At 64.2% G+C, this 20,496-nt stretch overlaps 5 protein-coding genes across 5 annotated transcripts; 2 read left to right on the forward strand and 3 right to left on the reverse strand.

Moving 5' to 3' along the window:
- The first annotated feature begins 1,134 nt into the window (after positions 1-1,134).
- INO80B (INO80 complex subunit B) lies at positions 1,135-3,126 on the forward strand. Its single transcript, XM_054391617.1, has 5 exons — positions 1,135-1,186; positions 1,310-1,502; positions 1,680-1,798; positions 2,075-2,256; positions 2,442-3,126. Exons 1-5 carry the CDS (start codon positions 1,135-1,137, stop codon positions 2,907-2,909), a joined length of 1,014 nt encoding a protein of 337 aa, XP_054247592.1. The 3' UTR covers positions 2,910-3,126.
- Positions 3,127-3,907: 781 nt separating this feature from the next.
- On the forward strand, positions 3,908-6,284 carry WBP1 (WW domain binding protein 1). Its single transcript, XM_054391631.1, has 4 exons — positions 3,908-3,973; positions 4,065-4,167; positions 4,631-4,792; positions 5,354-6,284. The coding sequence occupies exons 1-4, from the start codon at positions 3,908-3,910 to the stop codon at positions 6,013-6,015; spliced, it is 993 nt and encodes a 330-aa protein (XP_054247606.1). The 3' UTR covers positions 6,016-6,284.
- Positions 6,285-6,958: 674 nt separating this feature from the next.
- Positions 6,959-9,961, reverse strand: MOGS (mannosyl-oligosaccharide glucosidase). The gene is made up of 4 exons (XM_054391663.1): positions 9,913-9,961; positions 9,607-9,827; positions 9,326-9,519; positions 6,959-8,693 (listed from the first exon to the last, which is right to left on the reverse strand). The coding sequence occupies exons 1-4, from the start codon at positions 9,944-9,946 to the stop codon at positions 6,959-6,961; spliced, it is 2,184 nt and encodes a 727-aa protein (XP_054247638.1). The 5' UTR covers positions 9,947-9,961.
- Positions 9,962-10,766: 805 nt separating this feature from the next.
- Positions 10,767-14,375, reverse strand: LOC128974755 (programmed cell death protein 4-like). Its single transcript, XM_054391452.1, has 10 exons — positions 14,021-14,375; positions 13,459-13,556; positions 13,228-13,341; positions 12,587-12,808; positions 11,914-12,011; positions 11,722-11,836; positions 11,291-11,398; positions 11,110-11,220; positions 10,890-11,029; positions 10,767-10,818 (listed from the first exon to the last, which is right to left on the reverse strand). Exons 1-10 carry the CDS (start codon positions 14,373-14,375, stop codon positions 10,767-10,769), a joined length of 1,413 nt encoding a protein of 470 aa, XP_054247427.1.
- An 856-nt stretch (positions 14,376-15,231) lies between these two features.
- Positions 15,232-20,458, reverse strand: CCDC142 (coiled-coil domain containing 142). Its single transcript, XM_054391453.1, has 13 exons — positions 20,347-20,458; positions 20,101-20,201; positions 19,757-19,853; positions 19,569-19,572; positions 18,024-19,408; positions 17,822-17,908; positions 17,191-17,349; positions 16,908-17,065; positions 16,592-16,765; positions 16,352-16,466; positions 16,081-16,258; positions 15,790-16,001; positions 15,232-15,482 (listed from the first exon to the last, which is right to left on the reverse strand). Exons 1-13 carry the CDS (start codon positions 20,456-20,458, stop codon positions 15,232-15,234), a joined length of 3,033 nt encoding a protein of 1,010 aa, XP_054247428.1.
- Positions 20,459-20,496: the final 38 nt, after the last annotated feature.

Here is a 20,496-nt window from a genome sequence, read left to right on the forward strand (position 1 = left end):
GGGACACACCGGAGGGCACTGGGGGCACCAGGACACACCAATGGCGGCTGCCACTGCTGCAAAGTGCCCCGGGGGGCACTAGGGCTGGTATCGGGCAGTGCCTGGCACAGTCAGGACAATGGCCCCAGTCAGTTGCGACAGCTGCAGGGATAGGGGGGGCGAGGGGGAGCTGGGGGGATGTTAGTGAATGCACGGGGTGGGCACGGGCTGGGTATGTCGTGCCTGCAGGGCTGCCTGTGCAAGAACGTGCACAGGACAATGTCCATACACACACACGCGCACACACACTCACCACAGTATCAGGTTGTGCACATGCGTGTGATGGGGAAACACACATGTGACAAGGAGCACACACGAGTGACAGGCAGCACAGGAGTGACCCGGCAGCACATGGACAATAGCACACATGTGTGAGCAGGCACACACGTGTGCACAAGCAGCACACAGCTGTGAACAGGTACCACGTGGGCATGGGCAGCACACACATGAATAAGCACATACATGGGCACGGGCAGCACATATGTAACAGGCAGCACATGCATGTAGCAGAGAGCACATAGGTATGACAGGTAGCACATACATGTAATAGGCAACACATATATGAGAGTAAGCAGCAGACACACGTAAGAGGCACCACACACGTGTGACCAGGCAGTACAGGTGTAATGGGCTGAGCATATGTGCGACAGGCAGCACATACAAGCAAGAAACAGCACAGACGTGTGGACAGGCAGCCCATTCATGTCAAGGGGCAGCACATACGTTACTGTGCTGCACACACACGTGCTAGGCAGCACATGTGCCAAGGGGCAGCAGATACACGTTACCGGGCAGCACACACGTGTGACCGGGCACGTCAATGTGCACGTGCAGCACACACGTGTGCACCTGCCCGCACGCGCCCCGCCGTAGCACACGCGGCCCAGACGGAAACCGCCGCCGCAGGCTCGAAGTGTTTCCGGTCTGGTTTCCGCCCGGACCCCCGCCCCTTTTTGCCCACTTCAAAGATGGCGGCACCAACCACCACTCTCCGCCCGCTACCCCTATGTGCGCATTCCGCCGCGCCGGGCGGAAGTGGGTCGGCGCCGAATTGGTTCCCCTTGCAAGGCGGGACCCCGGCACCTGCGGCGCCGGATGAGCAAGGCCTGGCGGCGGGGCAGGATGGAAGGTGGCGAACACGGTGAGGGTCCCGGGCCGGGAGGAGCCCGAGGGCCAGGGCAACCACGGGTGTCGCCGCTGAGGCCCCGGCGGGCACGATGTGGGGTCCCCGGGCCGCGCTGACGGTAGTGCTGCCCCGCAGGGGAGGAAGCCGAGGCGGTCGGCGGACATGGGTCCCACAAGAAGAAGCATAAGAAGCACAAGAAGAAGCACAAGAAGAAACATCACCATCAAGAGGCGGCGGGGCTGCCGCCCCCCGCAGCCCCCGAGCCCTCTGCTGGCCTGCGCAAGCCCCAGCTTAAGCTCAAGATCAAGCTGGGGGGGCAGATCCTGGGTACCAAGAGGTGAGGAGGGGCGCGGCCGGGCTCTTCCCCCGCCCCACCAGCGCCACCGACCTCGCTCGGACACGTGTCCCCACGTCTTGGGGAGGGCCGGGGCCTCCACGCCCCGGTTGGCCCTGTCCCGGCTGGCCCTGGCCCTGGCTTTCCCCCCTGCTCCTCTCATTCGGTGTCTCTCCACAGTGTCCCGACTTTCACTGTGGTCCCTGAGGCTCCGCGCTCTCCCTCTCCACTGATGGTGGTGGACGAGGAGGAGGAGCCCACCGAAGGGGTGCCCATCGAGCAGTACCGGGCCTGGCTGGGTGAGACCTGGGGGAAGCACTTGCACAAGGAGCTATCAAGGGGGGAAGTCTGGCTGTAGGGGAGACTGGTGGGGAGTCTCAAGGGGTTGGAGCAGGACGGGGGTCCTGCGGGGATGCTCTGTGTCCCTCTCTATGGGCATGCTGAGAGGCTTGGAATGGTGCTCACAGGTCAGCTGTGCTGTCCAAGGCAGTGTGAGTTGCCCTGTCATGGCTTCGGGGCTGGCCTGACCCCAGGATGGGGTGGTCCCCCTCCTGGTGATTCTTTTCCTGGCTCAGATGAGGACAGCAACCTGGACCCCTCGCCCGTGCCGGATCTGGACTCGGAGAGCTGCTTTCCTGCTCGTGAGGAGGAAATGGAGGAGGAAGAGCGCTGGCTTGATGCCCTGGAGAAGGGCGAGCTGGATGACAATGGGGAGCTCAAGAAGGAGGTGGATGAGTCCCTGCTGACTGCCCGGCAGGTGAGGGACGAGCATAGAGCTGCCTGGGACAGGGCTGAGGTGGTGCAGCTGGGGCCTTGGGGCTGGTTCTGCTGCCCAATGAGGTACCAGGGAGGCCCAGCACTGGTAGGAGGCCAGGTCAGAGATTTCAGAGGGGCTCGGGGTGCCGTGGCTAGAGCGGTGACAATGCCACTGTCCCCATGCAGAAAGCACTCCTGCACAAGCAGCAGAGTCAGCCACTGCTGGAGTTGCCCATGGGCTACAAGGCAAAGGAGCTGACGGAGGAGATGCTGGTGAAGCGGGAGGAACGGGCCCGCAAGCGGCGGCTGCAGGCAGCCAAGAAGGCTGAAGAGAACAAGAACCAGACCATCGAGCGACTGACCAAAACCAACAAGGCCAAGGTGAAGACGCTACGGGAGCGGAAGTCCAAGCAGCCTCCCTGCCCTGTTGTCCACTACTGCAACGCCATTGATCGTATCACTGTCTCCTTCCCTGCTGGCATGGCCCTGCCGTTGCTGCCTGCCCCGGCTCCCCCCACCGTGCCCCCTGCTGTCCTCTGTGCCGTTGCCGGCTGCTCCAACCTCAAGCGCTACTCCTGCTCCCGGACCGGTCGGCCACTCTGCAGTCTGGCCTGCTACCGGAGGAACCTCCAGCTGCAGGAGGCTGCTGCCTAGGCTAAGGGGGACAGTGGGAAGGGCTATGGATCCTCCAGGATGGACAGAGTGAGGCTGTATCTGTGCAGCAGTCTCTGGAAGCAGGGAGGAGTCCGATCTCTCCAGGATCGCCAGATAGGGGTTGAGACTGTGGGACAAGGACCCAAGGAGCCATGAGGGGGCCGTGGCGGGGGCCCGGCCCCTCCAGAACGGACAAAAGTGGGTAGAGACTGAGAGATTCCCGGGGCAGCGGGAGGGTTGTGGGAAGGTCCCGGGGCTGGTCCTGCGGTAGCGTCGGAGCTAATTAAAGGCTGTTGGTGAAGGAACCGTGTGCGGGTCCTTCGGGACGGGGAGACGAGGACACCCTGGCTCCCCATGGTGGGTTATGGTACGGCTTAGCCCGGCCATCTCGGGGCCATTGGCTGGAGCTCTGCCCAAGAGAAAACGAGGCCGCTGATTGGTTGGCTTTGTCGTCAGTCGGTAGGTCAGGCCGCGCGTTGGCTGCTCTTTCTCAAACGCCCGCCCCGGAGGCAGGGTCCAGCCAGGCGGGGAGGATGCGCCTGTATGGCGACGAGCGGCGATGTCGTTTTTGGCTGGTATCCCCGTCAGTTACAGCCATAAGGGCGGGGCTCCACTTCTGGTTGGTGGCGGCAGCCGCCAATCCGGCAGTGGGGCGAGGCTTGGTCCCTTTGTCTCTGTTGTTGGGCGTGAGGCGCGGGCAGATAGTTCCCAATTGGTGGGGGCAGGGCGGTGGCGGCGACGCCGATTGGTGAGCGGCGTGGAGGCGGCGGGTGATTGGTCAGCGGAGGTGGCAGGGGCGGGGCGGAATCTCCGGCCCGGGCGTGATGGCGGCGGCGGAGGCTGCTGCCCGGGCGGTAGCGTTGGGCCCGGCGGTCGCCATGGCGGCAGCGGCAGCAGCAGCGGGGCAGCGGCTGCTGCTGCGGGCGGCGGGGGCCGGGGCCGGGGCGGCCGAGCGGGTGGAGCCGGCACGGGGCCGCGGCGGGCTTTGAGGAGAAGCCATGGAGCGGCCCGGGAGCGGCGGCGCCGAGGGGGCCTGGGCCGCGCTGCTGGGCCGGCAGCACCAGGTAGGGCCGGGACGGGCTGGGGGAGGGCACCGAGGGCCGGCCGGGACCCGCTTCCCCGGGGCCTGGGGTGACCGTGTGGCCGTGGCTGCAGGCCCGGGAGTACTGCCCGGGGGTGAACAACCAGCCCTACGTGTGCGAGACCGGGCACTGCTGCGGGGAGACCGGCTGCTGCACCTACTACTACGAGCTGTGGTGTGAGTGCGGGGGACCGAGGAAGGGGGGACCCTGCAGCTCGGGAAGGGGGTTAAGGACTCGAGGAGGAACGAAGGGCTTGAGGGGATCGGGAAACTGAGGGGACCTCCGGGCTGTGGGGAGGGCGGAGTGGTCGGCGGGGCCTGGAGGCGCCCGGTTCCTCGGGGAGGACGTCGGGGTGCTTGGGAGGACTCTGCGGCTCTGGGGGGTCAAAGGCTTTGGGAAAGGGTTAGGGGCTCTGGGGGAGTCGAGATCTCTGTGAGAGAATATGAGGCTGTAGGAGAGAGCTCTGTGGCACCACTTGGGGTCTTTGGGGAGATCTTGTAGTCCATGGAGGTCGAGGACTCAAGGGGCAGTTTGAGGAAAGGACTAGGGGACCTGTGGAGATGTCCCTGCAGGGTCGCCCTGCCCTGTGTAAAAAGGGTTCAAAGGGAAGGTGACCCTGCTCTGCTCGGCTCCCTGCAGGGTTCTGGCTGCTCTGGACCATCCTCATCCTCTTCAGCTGCTGCTGCGCCTACCGGCACCGCCGGGCCAAGCTGCGGTTGCAGCAGCAGCAGCGGCAGCGGGAGATCAACCTCATCGCCTACCATGGTGCCTGCAATTACCCCGCCTCCATGATGGACCTCAGTGAGTCGAGGGGGACAACCCCAGCCCCCTTTTTGTCCCCACTAGAATCTCTCATGTCCTTCTCCAGCCCCTTCTCTGTTGCTTTCTCAGCTCCCTTACGTGTATCTCCCTTGTGTCCCCAATTCCACATCCCTGTGTTTGCTCCTTTCCCCTGTACTCTTGCATCCTTCTATTTTGTGTCTCCCCTGTGTTCTCTCCTTGCCTCCTTTATTGTCTCATCTTGTCCTCACACCTCGGCCCCATACGCTCTGCTTCTGTTTCTTTCCTCAAGCTCTGCTTTAATACTTGCTCCCAATCGCTTTGTGTGCCCCTCAGAGTTCCCCTATGTCTCTCCCTTGATTGCCTTTGTACCTTCCCCACCACAGCCTTTTGTGTCTGTGTAGAGCCTCCTGTGTTCCCCTTGGCTCCTTTTGTTCATCCCAGAGTCCGTTTTTCGTGTCTGTGTCCTTAGAGTCTCCTGTGTCCTACTCCAGACCCTCTATGTCCCCCTACCCCAGCAGCCCATGCCAGTTTGTGCCCCAGGTGTTGCCCCCTTACCCTTTGTCCCAACTCTCCCCACAGGGATGCTGGCCTCCTTTAAGTTGCCAGCCTATGAGGAGGTGGCTCACCGGCCCAGCACCCCGCCGCCACCATACAGCACCATCCTGGCTCAGCTGGGTGGCCCACGCGGTGCCCCCGGCTCCAGTAGCCTCACGCTCTCACCCAGCTCTGCCAACTCCAGCAGCAGCTGCTCATGTGGCTCCAGCTGTGTCACGTCCCCCAGCAGCACCTCGCTGTCGGCACCAGGCACCGATGACACCGAGCGCAGCCGTGCCAGCACGCCCAGCCACGACGGTGAGGGTGGCACTGGCACCAGTAGCACTGGCACTGGAGCCAGCTGGGAGCTGCCTCCTGCTGAAGTGCCAGCACGTGGGGGCCCCCCAAAACACGCCTTGTTCTCCTCCACCGTGGACTTCTTTGAGGCTGATGGGCACCTCTGCTCTGACATCGAGGAGGGCGAGGAGGAGGAGGGTGGCATGGCCCGGGATGAAGGTGGCACTGGTGGTGGCAGCGAGCATTTCAGGCACCGACGGCTGACAGGGGACTCAGGCATTGAGGTGGGACGGTGCCAGGAGGAGGAAGAGGGTGAGGGCGAAGGCAGCCACCTCCTGGGCAAGGCTGGCCCAGTGCCTCCACCTTGCTGCCCATCCGAGGGGCCTGGCTCACCTGCTCTGCCCATCTGAGCCTCACAACCATCCCCTGCCCAGCCCCAGGGCCCTTCTGCCTGGTTCCCCCTCTCTCAGCCTTGGAGGAGCCATGGGGCACAGCAAGTGCGACACTCCTGCTTAGAGGGCACCTGGTGTGCAGCAGGCAGCACTTTGGAGGGGTTCCCCCTGTGTGCCCTGGGTGTGGGGCAGTCCCGGGGTCTGGACTCTCCCCACGGAGCCCCCAGCTGACTCCCCCCATCACCCCCCGAGGGAGTGGCCCCCCCTCCTCCGAACTGCTTCCAGGGACCCTGCGCCAGCCCTGTGCCCCCCACCCAGTGCTGCTAGAGGGGGAGCCCCAGCTCTGCCTGGGGCTGGGCGGCTCACGTAGCGTTTGCTCATCATTAAAGAGATGTGGAAGTACAGCAGCCTGCTGGGGAGTACTGGGGGCTACTCTGGGCACCCCGACCCGCACAAGTAGGGGTGCTAAGATACCCACCATGGCATGGGGGACACTGCCCTAGCCCTACAGGCATCTCACCTCTATGGCATGTGGGGATGCTGCCCTAGCTCCATGAGGTGACACAGGGCCAAGCTGGGACCCCTTAGGCCACCTCTCCGCCAACCCCAATGGAGAAGGGAACTGGGATACTCCCACCCTGTGGCATGGGGAATCTTGCACTAGGCTTATAGGGCAGCACTGAGGCCTAGCTGGGTCAACATCCCAAGCATTGGTGTTGGCAATGCTGTAGCTGAGCTGGGAGCTTCTGGGCCTCTTCAGTGCCACTGGGACCAACCTGGGATACCACAGCCCAAGGACCAAACCCTCTTACTGCACAGAACCCCTGAAGACAAGCAACAGCAGGCCCTGATGGTATCAAGAGGGTTTATTGGGGGGAGGCATTGGGCTCAGTGCCTCCACCTGCACCTGAGTCAGAGGAGCCAGGCCAGCAGCATATGCCAGCCAGTAGCCCCATGGCCTTTAGTAGTCCTCAGCCATGGCCAGCACAACCAGCGCGGTCCAGCCGGCGAAGGGCCGGCAGCCCTGGCCATGCCCCGTGCTGTCATTGTAGTGCTCCCAAAGGAAGCCACTCTCAGCAAACTGCCGGTAAATGTTGGTGATCAGGTTGTGCCGCAGCTGCTGGTACAGCTCTTCTGCCTGTGCCCGCTGCGGGCCTTCAGCCTTGGCATAGCCATGGAGCGCCCGCAGCGCCAGGTAGTTGATGTTGACCCAGACGGCGCCACGCCAGTAGGGAGGGTCGTGCTGGCTGTTGTGGCGCATGTAGAAGCTGCTGTCAGCAGCCAGTGACCGCAGGCCGAAGGGAGTCCAGAGCTGCCGCTTGCTCCTCATGGCTGCCAGCACTGCTGGCAGCCGTGGTGAGTCTGGCTGCAGCACCCGCAGCAGTACTGGGAACAAGCTGACATAACCTAATGCCCCCACAAACTGTGGCCGCGGTTCTTCCCGCACCTCCCGGACCAGCCGCGGTTCTGGTGGCAGCTGCCCTGGTGCCGCTGGCCCCGGTTGGTGCCACCTCAACCCCACTGCGGCACTATGGTTGCCATAATCAGCAAAGATGCCCAGCTCCGGTGCCCAGTGGTGCTGGTCGAGCAGGGCGTTGTCGGTGAGTGCCTGCTCCATGGCACGGTAGCCGTCCGCTGGCTCGCCCAGCCGCTCAGCCACCGCAGCCAGCACGCGGGACGCCAGCGCCATCCAACAGCGCAGGTCCAGGTGCCGCTCTTCAGGCGAGGGATGGGAAGCACGGGGGTAGTCGTCCAGCCCCGACGCCAAGGTTTTGGCATTGAGGAAGAGCTCGGGGTGGGCATCACGGCCACGCCAGCGGAAGGTGAACGGCAGTGGCCCAGCCTGCGTTCGGTTGTACCAATCGTACCAGGCACGGAGGCGGGGGAAGATGCGGTGGAGGTAGGGCTGGGGGGCCTCAGGGAGCAGCTGCTCTAGTGCCAGCAGCAGTGTGGGGGGGTTGGCTGTCTCGCTGAGCTGCGGCACGAATTCAGGGGGCACCTTGGACAGCGCTTCCTCCCCCAAAATCTGCTCCCGCGGGATCCAGCCCTCCATGTTCATCAGGTCAAGCCAGTGGGCCAAGATCTCCCGGCTGAACGCTGGATCCCAGCGTGCCAGCAGCAGCTGGTGGAAGCCCTCATCCCACAGGAAGCCCCTTGGGAAGAAGGAGCGGGAGGGGACTGCAGTAAGCAGCGAGGCCTCAGCCCCAGGCAGCGGCGGCTCGCCTGGCCGTGGCGACTGGATCAGTGAGCGCCCGTGGAAGTAGCCCACCCCACCCAGGAGGTCACTGAGGGCAGCCTGGGCGAAACGGCGCTGTGCAGGGGGGAAACCCTTTTGGGCCAGGCCAAAAGTCTCCTCAAAACGCCGCTGGAAGGCTGCTGCGTGTCGTGACAGTGCCGACGACAGGGCTGCCCCTGCCAGCCACTCCCGGTGCTGCCCTGCCACCGCCCTGCCCGACTCAAACATCACCTCCAGCACTGCTGGCAGCTCCAGTGTCACTTGGTGCAGCAGCAGGTGCCCACGTGGGGCTGGTGGGGGATGCTGCTCCCACCCTGGCAGCCCCTTGAAGGTGTCGACAGCGAAGAAGCGGCGCCGCGGCCCTCCTGGCCCCGAGAAGACGAAGCGGTTGCTGAGGCTGCTCCGAACTACATCTGTCAGGAGGTGCAGTCCCGGGCTGGGCACATCCAGGTAGTTGTAGCTGCAAGGGAGGGGGACACATTGTCAGGGGACTGGGGCGCATGGAAGATGTGGAGAGAGACATGGAAAAGGGGGGAAACATGGGGGACACAGAACAAGCGTATCAAGGAATGGTGGGGACACAGAGAAACAGGATGGGAATGTTGTGGGTGAATCAGGATGGGGGAACACAGGGACTGGGGAGGGGGATGACAAGGGAGTATCAAGGAGAAAAAGTGGACACAGCGACCAGGGAGGAGAATGACAAGAGGGGGATGTTGTGGGGATTAAGGGAACAGGGCAGAGAGCATAAGGGCATATGGGGACAGGGGAATACAGGAAATAGGAAAGGGAACATTGTGGGATGGAGGGACATGGGGGACAGGGAGAGGGACAACAAGGGTAGGTGACATCAGGGGACAAAGAATGGGATGTTGAGGCTGCTGTCGGGACAAGGGTGCACATGGGTAACCGGGGAGGGGGATGTCATGGGAGCAGTAGGGAACAGGCAGACACAGGGAATGGGATACTGGTGGGGTGTGAGAAGACGGGGGCACATTGTGGGAGCATTGGGGGACAAGGAGGGAGATGATGGGACAATGGGGGTATCAGGTGAGAGGTGGCACATGGGAAGGGGATGTCATGGCAAAGCACCTGGCATGTTTGGGGTCCCCTTCTGCATCAGCTGTGGGTGGGAGGAAGGTGAGGGTGAAGTCTCCCAGCTCCTCTGTCGTCCCTGTCACAGCAGCCAGCCGAGTCTTGTTCTCCAGGTGCGGCCACAGCGTCCCCTGCCCGTCTGTTGCAACGTAGAAGAAGAGAGAGAGGAGTGGGGCCGGGCCCCCCGTGCCCTGCAAGGAGGAAGAGGAGGGTGAGGAAGGGGCAACGCAACCTCTTGGCATTGTCACGCCCCCCCCCCCCCTTTCCCAGGCTGTCACCTCCATCCGTGCAGTGACACGCCAGCTCCAATCTCCTCCGTGATCCCCTCCCGGCCGCTTAACGAATTCGGTTTTTAACACCAATCCTCCATCACGGATTTCCTGCACCCCGAAATTCTCCCCGTCGTGCATCAACCAGCCATATCGTGACAGGCCGTCGCTTTGCTCACAAGTATGACGTAAGCTGCCACCTCCCTCACGTTGTTGAAGCCACATTAAGCCTGGGGGGAGCGGGGTGGGGGGGTTCAGCCTCCGTTTACCGGGCGGGTGCGGCGGCAGGCCGAGGCCCCGCTCCCGCCCTCTCACCGGTAACGAGAGCCCGCGGGCTGCGTGTCTTCATCCCGAAATAAACATGAGGCCGGTAAGTGCCCCAGAAGCGTTGAGGCGAGGCGAGAGGCCCGGCTGAGCCGGGATCGAGCGCGGGAGGGGCGGGGTGCGGGGTAACGAGGCGGGAGGTCTCGCTCCACCGGTTCCATTCAGCCACCGCTGCAAGGCCAAAGGCCACCGTTAGTGCTACGGCTGCCACTGCCAGCGCCGTGCGGGCCCGGCCCGCTCCTCGCTGCTGTTCCCGCTGTTCCCGTCGTGCTCCGCGTTCCCGGGGTCGTTCCCGGGCTCCATTCCCACCGCCGCGTCGGCGCCGCTCCGCCGCCATGTTCCTAGTCGCATTGCTTACCTCATCACGCCGCGTCGGCGGCCGGGGTGCGGCGCGCTGCCCATGGCGCCCCTTAGCGGGCGGGAGGAGCTAGTGCAGGGTCTGTCCTCCACGGGACTCCCCACCTTCAACCCCAACCCGGTTCCGAGGTGGGACAAGAACCCCCCTGCGTCATCTCAGCACACACAGACCACGCTCAGCACGTCCTGGGAAGCCGCTTTATTGTGTCCCGTGGTCGGATTTCACCCGAGTGGGGATCCTGGGGATGCCCCCTGGCTTGGTGGGGGTCCTGGTGTAGGGGTCCCAGGGCTGCCCAGCACCTGGGCAAGTGTCCTTGGACAGCCCTAGAGCTGGGTGAGGGTCCTGCGGCAGCCCCACTGACACGCGGGGGTGGTCCTGGGCACAAGGCAGTGTCTGGACGGGAGGTTGGGGGCTGCTCCTGCACCCTGGGGGGCACAGCAGAACCCTGTCCCCCAACAACAGCTGGCCAATGGCCTCAGCCCCCCACTCACTGCTTGACCTGTCCCCCATCACCTTTGCTTATGAAGCGCTTCCGTCTCCTGTGCAGAAGGAATACAATGATGAGAATGAAGGGGGAGTCCCTTCCGGTCCCCCCCACAATCCCCAGTACCTGGTGGGGCAGGCGTCCCGCAGTGCCCGGGTGATGACCCCACGGTCGAAGCAAAGCTCCACCAGCTGCTCCAGCAGCCCCTGGGCCAGCGGTGCATCAAGGCTGATGTCCCCCAGCTCCTCATACACCCGCTGGAAGCCCTTTGTGGGGGGCAGAGAGCAGACTAAGCCCTCGGATGGGCTGCTGACCCCTCATTCTCCCCACAGCACCCTACACTCACCCGGTTCATCTGATCCAGTGTCACCAGCCCTGTCTCCCACAGCACTTTCAGCAGCGTCACCATCTTGGCCACAGATTCCTCACCAGAGCCCTCCAGAACCATCACCACAGCCTGCCGGGCAGCAAGGGTCAGTAGGACCATGGGGGCTCCCCCAGAACATCCCTAGAGCCCCACCTCTCACCTCGTACACCAGCTCATGGTGGAAATGGGGCACCTCCAGCTCCCGCAGGCAGTGCTCAGCCTCTGACACCTCCCCAGAGAGCAGATACTCCCTCAGGAGCAGGTTCATCTAGCAGAGAACACAGCAGGGGACATCGGGGTGGCACAGGGACACAGCATGGGAATCCAGCATGGGGGTAGCCAGGGGCTGTAGAGGTGGGTCCTGATGTGGGGAGGGCACGGGGATGTGTCTGGGGGGACACCACAGGCAAGGTCCCATCCTGAAGAACATGGTTGGGGAATGTCCACAGGACAGACATCTGGGGTCATACCCAGTGGTGGGGGCATGCAGGGACAATGGATGGAGCAGAAGATTATGTCTGGGGGGATCTAGAACGTGGGGAACAGGGTGCAAGACACAACCTGGGGCAGGGTGGGCAGCTGGGTGCTGACCTCTTTGACAAGGTGCTTGACAGGGCGCTGGCCACCCCCCACACCCCACACATTGTCCAGACGGTTGACGTCGCGCTTGATGCGGAGCAGGACGGCAGCACGGTCCAGGGCAGCCCTGTGGGATGGGGTAGGTAAGGGTGGGAGGGGGTAGGGAATGGGGGGGGGTTGGCAAGGGTCCAAAGGGGACCTTACCTGGCGTGTTCGCAGTCCACACGCCCCTTGTACCGCTCCAGGAAGTCCAAGGGCAGTGCATGGTCAGCCACCGCCCGGGCAATGAACTGGCCCAGCATCTGCAGGCAGGGCAGCAGTGCCTGGAGCCAGAGCTGCCAGGCAGACCTTGGCACAGCCACACCCCATCCTAGCATAGTCCCCCAGAGCAACCCCCAACACGACCATTGCCCCTCCATGGCCCAGCAACATCCTTCATCTCTGCCATGGCCATGTCTCCAACCTGGCACAGCTGTATCCCCTCAGGGCACCCCCAGCATGGCCTTGTTCCCCCCCCAGAGCATCCACTGTCATGGCATAGCCCCCACAGCATGCTGGAATGTCCTACAGCATGCCTGTGCCCTCTCAGAGCATCCCTTTGGCACAGCTGTGGCCCCCTTAGCATGGCCACATCCGCCCAGAGCATCCCCTGGCATGGCCATGGCCCCCCAGCACACCTCTGCCCCCTTCAGCATTGCTGTGTTCCCCCCTACAACATCCTTGGCACGGCCACAGATTCCCTGGCACAGCCATGACCCTTCTGCCCCCCCCTCACAGCATCCCTGGCATGACTGTGGTCCCCTGACACAACTGTGTGTCCCCTCAAACATTCTGCAGCACAGCCATGACCCTGCCCAGCCCAGTCCTGGTCCCCCACCTGTGGTGCCTCAGGAGTGTCAAGGATGAGGTCGGGCAGGTCCCTCAGCATGGCATCAAAGGCCCAGGCCATGTCATCGGGGGTGACCACAGGCCCCACCAGCTCAGCCAGCAGGCGGGAGGTCAGCTCTCGGTGGCTGGCCTTGCCTTCCAGTGCCAGGGCCACTGCCAGCGCGGCCACCGCTGGCCGTCGGCCACCCAGGTTCAGCTCCCGCAGCAGCTCCTGTGCCCAAGCATTACCAACCATGGCACCAGGACCCCTACCCACTGTGAGGACCTGGCACCCCAGGGACACTCCCAGATCTGCTCTTGGGTGAAGATACAACATCCCTAGAGACAATCCCAGACCACGTGGAGTCAACATCCCACAGACCCCCCACGGGGACTTCATACCCCCCCAGACACCCCCAGATTCACCTTGGGGTCCTTGACAGCCCCAAGGATATCCCCCAACCCCAAGGGACCCTCTTTCTTCCCCTCACACCAGCTTGACCCCTGCAAAGGTCTCCATCACTGTGGAAGCCCCATCCCCCTCCCAAGGGACCCTTCTCCATCCCTAGCCTTGATGATTTTTGTCACCCAGAGACCCCTGTCCCCTCCCTGAGGTCCCCCCTCCTCCTGCAGAACCCCTTCCCATCGCACCATGACCTCACTGGTGTCCCCGTGCTCGAAGTACTCCAGAACCATGGGCTGCACGTTCTTCTCCAGCTCCTCCTCCTCCAGCTCGGGCACCACGGTGGCATAGACTGTGTCTCCCTGTGTGAGGACATGATGCCACCCTCCCACCCACAGCCCTGCCCACAGCTGGCCAGACCCCCAAGGGGCTGCCTGTGGTGGGAAGGGGACAGCTGGATTAGGGGGTCAGGGCCATACCTGAGCCACCTCATCATAGTTGGGGTCTCGGACGTCGGGCTCCTGGTAGCCATAGACCACGCCAGGGGCACCCCACACGCCCTTGCCCCCAGCACCGCCTGTGCCAGGCATGGATGGGATGAGTGGGGGCTCAGTGAAGGGGGGGCACTGAGGGACCCAGCTGGGACCACCTGGGGCAGAGTACTGAGCCTGGGGCACTGGGAGGGAGCCCAGCCACATGGTGGTGGGGGGACAGAAGGGGAGTGATGGAGCTTTGCGCAGGGGTCCCAGCCCCATGGGGATGGACAGAATGAGGCTAGCCCCAGACACAGGAGGGGGAACTCAGGATGGGTCCCAAGCCCATGATGGGAGCAGGACAGGTCCCAGCCCCATACAGAGTGATGGAGTCACACAGGGTTCCAGCCCTACAGGGATTCAGGAGGGGTCAAACAACGAAACAAGGTCCCAGCCCCATGGCAGACACAGGAGACATCCCAGCCCCAACGAGGCCTCATGAGGGGCGTGAGGGAGCTCTGTGGAGTCCCAACCCCACACACCGCCCCACAGCATGGCCACCCCTCACCTTTCTTGGGCAGCCCGCGGCCCTTGCCCGTGCGGGACCTGCGGTCATGTGCTCTGCCCTTGGGACTGCCAGGGGGCTCCGGGCCAGGCTCAGGACCCTCTGACAGCGACTCCCGAGCCGAGTCCCGGGACGATGCTCGCCGCAGCCGACGCTTGGCCTTGGCCTTCAGCCGTGCCTCATGCAGCAGCTTCTCCTGCGGAGTCCAAGGACGAGGACCCCCGACCCCCAGCAGTGCCTCGTCCCCATCCTCATCCTCTGCAGCCACTGAGCATGGGCCCTGGGCACCGCGGGCATCATCATCATCACACACCAGGGCACCGGGATGCCACCCAGGGCTCCATGGCACCACTGCCATGCACCCCCAGACTTGCCAGCACTTCCAAAAAGACTCCCTCCCTCTGCCTCCCAGCCTTCCCTGGGAATCCCAGCCTCCCAGGGGACCCCCATGAGACCCCACCATGTACCTCCAGCTTCTCCTGGGATCCCCATAGACCCCTGTACTCTTCCAGTACACCAGAGGGACCCCCATCATGCACTCTCAGCCTCTCCTGGAACCCCCACGGATTCCATACTACCCTGGGAACCCTCTCAAGTGCCTCCCAGCCTTCCCAGGGACCCCCATAGTACCCTGGAGCCCTCAAGAGATCCCCACTATGGGCGGGTCTCCATCCTTCTCAAGACCCCACGGACCCCCCCACACGTTCCCCCCAGCCCTCCCACCCCCATTCAGGATACCGAGCCCCACCGACCCTCCCCTAGTCCCCGCCGGTCCCGGTAGCGACCGGAGCTCAGCCCCGGAGCAGAGGGGTCTCCGTCCCCTTCCGGTGCCGCTCCTGATGCCGTTACTTGCCGTAGCGAACGGCCTGCGATTGGCAGCGCCCAGCTCGGGAATGGGGATGGCCATAACGGGCGGCACCGGGAACCGCACGGGGATACCGGGACCAGGACCGGGAAGGGGCGTCCAGGCTCGACTCGACCCCGCCCCGAGACGGAAGTGGCCGAGGTCGGTGGCATCACGGGAACCGTAGTCACACCATGGGTTCTAGTAGCCACCGGCCGCTGAGCCCGAGCTATCAGGCTGCGGCAGCGGCGGAAGGGCAGCCCGGGCAAGGAGGGGAGAGGGGGCAGCAGCTATCGGGGACCAGCCCAGCGGGCACCGGAAGAGAGAGAGGGATGGGGACGGTCACGGGGTCCCCGCTTTTATTGCACACTTAGGTCTCGGGGTCGTTGCCCACGCAGGGCAAACCGGGCACACGCCAGCGCCTCGCCCGGTTCAGCCGCAGCGACAGCCACTGCTGCTGGCTGCCAGACAAATAGGACTCGGGAACGCCGCTGCGCAGCCGCCCAGCGGGATCCGACGAGAGGGGCCCCGCCTGGGGGGCCATCGGTGCCGCTTCCAGCGTGTCGAGGCCGTGGAGGGCATCAGTGCCTGGCTCCTGCGGGTGGGCACCCTCATCTGAGCCTGCTCAAGGAGAGGGGGTGGAGGGGGCAGGGAGACAGGAGTCAGAATAGGCTATCCCTGTCCCCTCCTTGTTCCCAGTGCTCCATCCCAGCCCCATCCTCATCACATTACCTCTTCCTCTCCCCATCCCATTCCTGATCCTATTCCTGCCCCCATCTCCCATTCCTCTCCCCATTGTCTCACCCTTGCCCCTATCCCCATCGTTCCTGTTGCCATCTCCATCACCATCGTCCCCACCCCCACACCAATGCTCTTCCCTCATCCCCTCCCCCCTGTGCCCATCACCCCCATTCCCGTCCTCTCTCACAGCAGCGGCGCAGGTTGTGCCATGGCCGCGGTGCGCCCCCGGCGGCGCCCCCGGGCTGCTGCAGGAGGCAGAGGATGGCACCATCCATCTGCTGGAAGACACGGAGGGCAAGCAGGGCCTGCCGGGTCTCGGGGGCCAGCCCGTAGCGCTCCGAGGCCACCAGCTCCCGTACCAGCTCGAAGTCCTGCCGCAGCTGCAGGGCTCCCTGCAGGCTGGAGACACTGGTGGTTGGCATCGTGGCCACACTGGCACTGTCCCAGTGCCAGCCTGACCCCACTGTGGGCACCATACCTGAACTTGATCCTCTGGGCTAGAATGTGGTCCATCCAGGCCTCCAGGAAGGCTGTGGTGACCCGTGCCAGGGCAGGTGCCTGGGCATCACGGGGAAGGAGCTGTGCACCCTGCAGCACCTGGCCCAGCACTGCCTGTGCCGCCGCTGCTGCATAGGCGCTGGGTGAACTGGGCAGGTCTGTGGGGACAAAAGGACACAGGGATGCCCACTCAGCCCTGGCTGTGGCACCACTTGCAGCGCTGCCCCTGCTCCTGTGGCATCTGAACGCACCGGGGCGCAGGCCAACCCGCCAGTGCTTGCCCAGTGGCATCGTCTGATCGAAGATCTCAGCTGACATCCGCTTGCAGTCAGTGGAGAACATCTTCAGCACATCCCCTGAGAAGAGCTAGGGACACAGCAGGGAGAACTGGGATGACACCGCAGTCCCACAGCACCCAGTGGCTCCCAAGCATGGCACCCCATGGCACCAGCCAGCTCCTGGAGCTGCCACCAACCACACTGGGGCTGTACCTGGATGCTGGTGGCCACAGAGTGAAGCTGCTGGCAGAGTTGGAGCTCCCAGGGGGACGGTGAGGTGGGGGGGAGGCCCGAGGTGCTGGGGGACAGGCCTGGGGGGGTGTCCCCAAGCACTGGGAAGGTCTCAGTCACCAGCAGTACCAGCTTGTCGGTCTCTGTCTTCAGCAGCTGGAGGTGAGAGGAGATAGGAAGCCAGGCCCACAGACAGTCTCATGGCCAAGCCCATGGCCAGTCTCACAGCCCAGCCTTGGCAGGGTGGGAGCTGACCTCCAAGGCTGCTCCCCAGCCCCACAGGCTGCCCCCCACATACCTGCAGGTCCCCCTGGGTGACGATGAGGAACTGGGGCAGTGCCCAGGCTGACAAATACCTGCAGGCTCTGCTCATCAGCCACCAGCAGCTGGCCTGGGCTGTGGCCACGCACCGGGACAGGATCTGCAGCCGCAGGCAGGACTGACCACAGGGGTGGCCTGCAGGGTAAGGGGGGGTCAGACTGGAGGGGACCCCCAGGACCCTAATGTCTCCCCACCCCATCCTTCTGCTCACAGGGCAACCCCTCAAGACCCCCACCCCATCTCTCTACCCCCCTGCTCACCGGGCAGTGTCCGTAGGCAGTGCAGGGCCAGGGCCAGCCCCGGGTAGAGCCGCCGCAGGCACCACCCTGTCCGGCTCCGCACCAGCCCTGCCACCGGTACTGGCCCTGGTTCCCCGGAGCAGGAATCTGACAGCGCTGAGCCGAGGGCATGGCAGAAGTCTGGGGGAGGACATAGTCAGTGTCACTGGTCAGTGGCATGGGGGCAGCAGCCACACACTGCCTGCCCACATCCTGCACCCCATAGCCCACATGCTGTACCACATACCCCCCGCACCCCTCCACACCCCATACCACCCCACCTCACACCCCTCATCCTCCACACCCTGTGCCCTGCATCATGTACCCCACAGTACACACCCAGCATCCCATATTCCACATCTCCTGTACCCCATACCTCACCTCACACCCTGTGTCACACTATCTCAGTGCTGCACCCCATATCCCACACCCTGTACCCCACAACCGAGACCTCACACCCCACTACCCCATACCCTGCACCCCATATCCTGCATATCATATTTCACACCTCCACCCATTTTGTACCCCACATCCCGCACCTGTTACCCTTACACCCTGCAACTTGTGTCCACCAGCCCACACCCTGTGCGCCCCCCACCCCTACCCTCCTTACCACTATCCCAGCTCCAGAGAACACCCTGGCAGAGCAGCCACAGGCAGAGCCACCCCAGCTCCTCTTCACACTCCTGGGGCACACCAGCTGTGGGGGACAAGGAGTCCGGGACTGGTGGCAGCACCCCACAGCAGTGGCCCCACTGGAGAGGGCCCAGGGAGCCACCTCTCACTGCCACCACCCCACTGCAGCCCCCACATACCCGTGGCAAGTGCCTGGCTCATCTCCCTTGCTGTGGCCACGCTGCTGCCCGTGGGGCAATGAGGCAGCCCCAGCCGGTGCCCCAGGGCAGTGCTGGTGGCCCCCCAGAAGAGCTGGCGGTACCGGGTGTGCAGAGCCTCGGCAGCTGGTGCCCAGGATGCATCCAGCCACCGCACTGACTTCCAACCAGCAGACCCAGGCCTGCTGCCTGTGTCCATGCCCACCAGCTCTGGCAGCTTGGGGTTGGGTGTCAACAGCTTCTCTTGGTTGGGCTCATAGACGACATGGTACCAGAGGGTGTTAGTGGAGGCCACCAGCACCCCCAGGACGTGGCCCATCAGCTCCTCATCCTCCCTGCACAGCTCCTGCAGCACCCTGGTGAAGTCCAGTCTGGAAGGCTCGGTGCCCGCCACAGCACCACGCTCCAGAGGCCAAGGCACCACCACGTTCTCCCAAGAGGTGTGTTCTGCTTCATCCTGTGGCTGCAGGAGGGTTTGGAGCCGTTTAGCTGCCAGCTGTCCCCGCTCAGCAGCCAGGACCTCCAGCACCTTTGCCGCGGGGAAGGTGCAGGAGGGGTGACCGTCGGCACCGCAGCCAGCAGCAGTGCCCATCTCCAGGGCCAGATCGCTCACGACGCGGTTATAGATCTCGATGCCCTGGAAGAGGTCAGACAGCAGTGCTGGGGAAGGGAGTGCTGCAACAGTGCCAGCTTGTGCCAGTGCCCGCAGCTGTGCCTCGACGTGCTGCTCAGCCAGCCCTGCCGCAGCCAGTGCCGGCAGCACCAGTGCCCGCCGCATGTGTGCCACCAACTCGTGGCGGCGCAGCAGCAGCGGCCGCAGCCATGGGTCCCCTCCAATCCGCCGCCGCAGCCCACTCCAGTGCCCAGCGTGAGTCCGCAGCTCCTGGAACAGCTCCTGCAGAGACTGCTCGACTCCCGGTTCCCCTGCCGGCAGCTCCGGTAGTGCCATCAGCCGGCGGAGAAAGTCAGAAGTGGACTTCAGGCGCCGGCTGTAGTCACGGGCGAGGCGGAGGAGGTGACGGTGCTGCAGGAGGGCGTGAAGGGCAGCACCACGCTCAGCTACACGTGGGTGCACTGGGTGGTAGGTGAAGGCAGTGGCACTGGCGTTGTCCCCAGGCTGGTGCCGCACGTGGCCATGGAAGGTCTCAGTGCGGGGGTCCTCCCAGATGCAGAGGCAGCGGCGCAGCCCCAAGAAGCTGTGCTCCAGCGGGGCCACAAAGGCTGATGCTTCTTCCTCATCCTCATCGCTGCCATCATTACTGCGCTGCCGGGCCCGCGGGGGCAGCAGGCGACGCAGGCTGGGGGTGACACAGCTCCGCAGCATGGCCTCAGCCCTCTGCAGTGAGCGGGCCAGGCCCCCCAGGGAGCTGCTGCCTGTAGAGACAAAGACCCTCAGCGAAGGGCGAGGCAGGGGGGCACCTCCTGGCTCTGCTCTGATGGCCAGAGAAGACAAGGGGATAGCCACAGTGCTATGGCCACACCAGCATTACCAGTGGTGGTGTCAGAACCCACTGACAGCCCCCAGACCCTCCTAACATTGTCTCCTAGGTAGTCCCCAATCTCCCAGGGAGCTCCCAGCCCCCTCCAGCACAAGACTCATTCCATGGGCTGCTCTTGCTGGTGTACCATTAACACTCCCATTCATGTCACACTTTAATAATCCATTAATGATGCAGCTCAACCCCCCCACTCCCCAGGCCCTGCTCACTCCTCACCTGTTTTAGGCGAATCCCCCCGGGCAGCCCCATCACCCGGGGGCTGGAGCAAGAGGAGAAGGAGCCCGCTGAGCCCGGCGCCGTCGCCATCATCCACCTACGAGGCGACCGGGAAGGGGTCAGCACAGCCCGGTTTGGGTGGGCTAGCGGAGAGGGGCGTGACCGTGACGACGTGACGACGCCCTTCTCACACCAAGCCACGCCCCTCCGCGGTTGTCAAGGAGACCCTGAGAGCGGCCTTGAGCTCGGTGCCGGCGCCCGGTTGGGAAACTGCGGCTCCCGGCCGGGCGCCGGCGCTGGGCCCAAGGCTTAAGCGGTTTCTCCTCATCCGTTTAGAGCCTCACCTTCATGAAGGTCTCCCCGCCACGACGCTCAGGGCAGCCGTCCTCCATGCTGGGCCATCCCCGAGGGCGACGGGAGGAAATAGGCTTAGGCCGCGCCCCGCCTTAATCCGGAGGAACGGGCAGGGCTTGACCTGCCAAGAGGTCAGAGCCTCGGTGACCGGTGTCCTGAGCAACGGGAGACGTCCGTGGTTTGAGGGCAGGAGGGCAATGCGAGAGGGGACACGGAGCCCCAGTGCTGCTCGGTACGGGCCTCACGGGCCCCCGTCCTGCCCGCACCCATCATGGTGGAGAGGCAAGCCTCAGCCGGCTCACTGCCCCACTTCCGGTTCAGGTCGTGCCCCACTTCCGGCCACGCCATGTCTTTCTTCCGGTTCTCATGTGCCCCACTTCCTCTGC

The sequence above is a fragment of the Indicator indicator genome, chromosome 23 (genome assembly GCF_027791375.1).
Source record: "Indicator indicator isolate 239-I01 chromosome 23, UM_Iind_1.1, whole genome shotgun sequence".
In the NCBI taxonomy this organism is placed as follows: Eukaryota; Metazoa; Chordata; class Aves; order Piciformes; family Indicatoridae; genus Indicator; species Indicator indicator.

Coding starts and splice junctions, on each gene's coding strand:
- WBP1 (XM_054391631.1), top strand. CDS start 3,908: ATGGAGCGGCCCGGGAGCGGCGGCGCCGAGGGGGCCTGGGCCGCGCTG. Junction 3,974..4,064: donor TGCTGGGCCGGCAGCACCAG/GTAGGGCCGGGA, acceptor CCGTGGCTGCAG/GCCCGGGAGTACTGCCCGGG. Junction 4,168..4,630: donor CTACTACTACGAGCTGTGGT/GTGAGTGCGGGG, acceptor GGCTCCCTGCAG/GGTTCTGGCTGCTCTGGACC.
- CCDC142 (XM_054391453.1), bottom strand. CDS start 20,458: ATGGCGTGGCCGGAAGTGGGGCACGACCTGAACCGGAAGTGGGGCAGT. Junction 16,766..16,907: donor TCACCCAGGGGGACCTGCAG/GTATGTGGGGGG, acceptor TCTCACCTCCAG/CTGCTGAAGACAGAGACCGA. Junction 16,467..16,591: donor CTGTGGCCACCAGCATCCAG/GTACAGCCCCAG, acceptor CTGTGTCCCTAG/CTCTTCTCAGGGGATGTGCT.
- LOC128974755 (XM_054391452.1), bottom strand. CDS start 14,375: ATGGCAGTGGTGCCATGGAGCCCTGGGTGGCATCCCGGTGCCCTGGTG. Junction 11,399..11,721: donor TCAAGCACCTTGTCAAAGAG/GTCAGCACCCAG, acceptor GTTCTCTGCTAG/ATGAACCTGCTCCTGAGGGA. Junction 11,030..11,109: donor CACTGGATCAGATGAACCGG/GTGAGTGTAGGG, acceptor CCCCCCACAAAG/GGCTTCCAGCGGGTGTATGA.
- MOGS (XM_054391663.1), bottom strand. CDS start 9,946: ATGAAGACACGCAGCCCGCGGGCTCTCGTTACCG. Junction 9,828..9,912: donor CCCGCGGGCTCTCGTTACCG/GTGAGAGGGCGG, acceptor CGCTCCCCCCAG/GCTTAATGTGGCTTCAACAA. Junction 9,520..9,606: donor GTGTCACTGCACGGATGGAG/GTGACAGCCTGG, acceptor TCCTCCTTGCAG/GGCACGGGGGGCCCGGCCCC.
- INO80B (XM_054391617.1), top strand. CDS start 1,135: ATGAGCAAGGCCTGGCGGCGGGGCAGGATGGAAGGTGGCGAACACGGT. Junction 1,799..2,074: donor GCAGTACCGGGCCTGGCTGG/GTGAGACCTGGG, acceptor TTCCTGGCTCAG/ATGAGGACAGCAACCTGGAC. Junction 2,257..2,441: donor CCCTGCTGACTGCCCGGCAG/GTGAGGGACGAG, acceptor GTCCCCATGCAG/AAAGCACTCCTGCACAAGCA.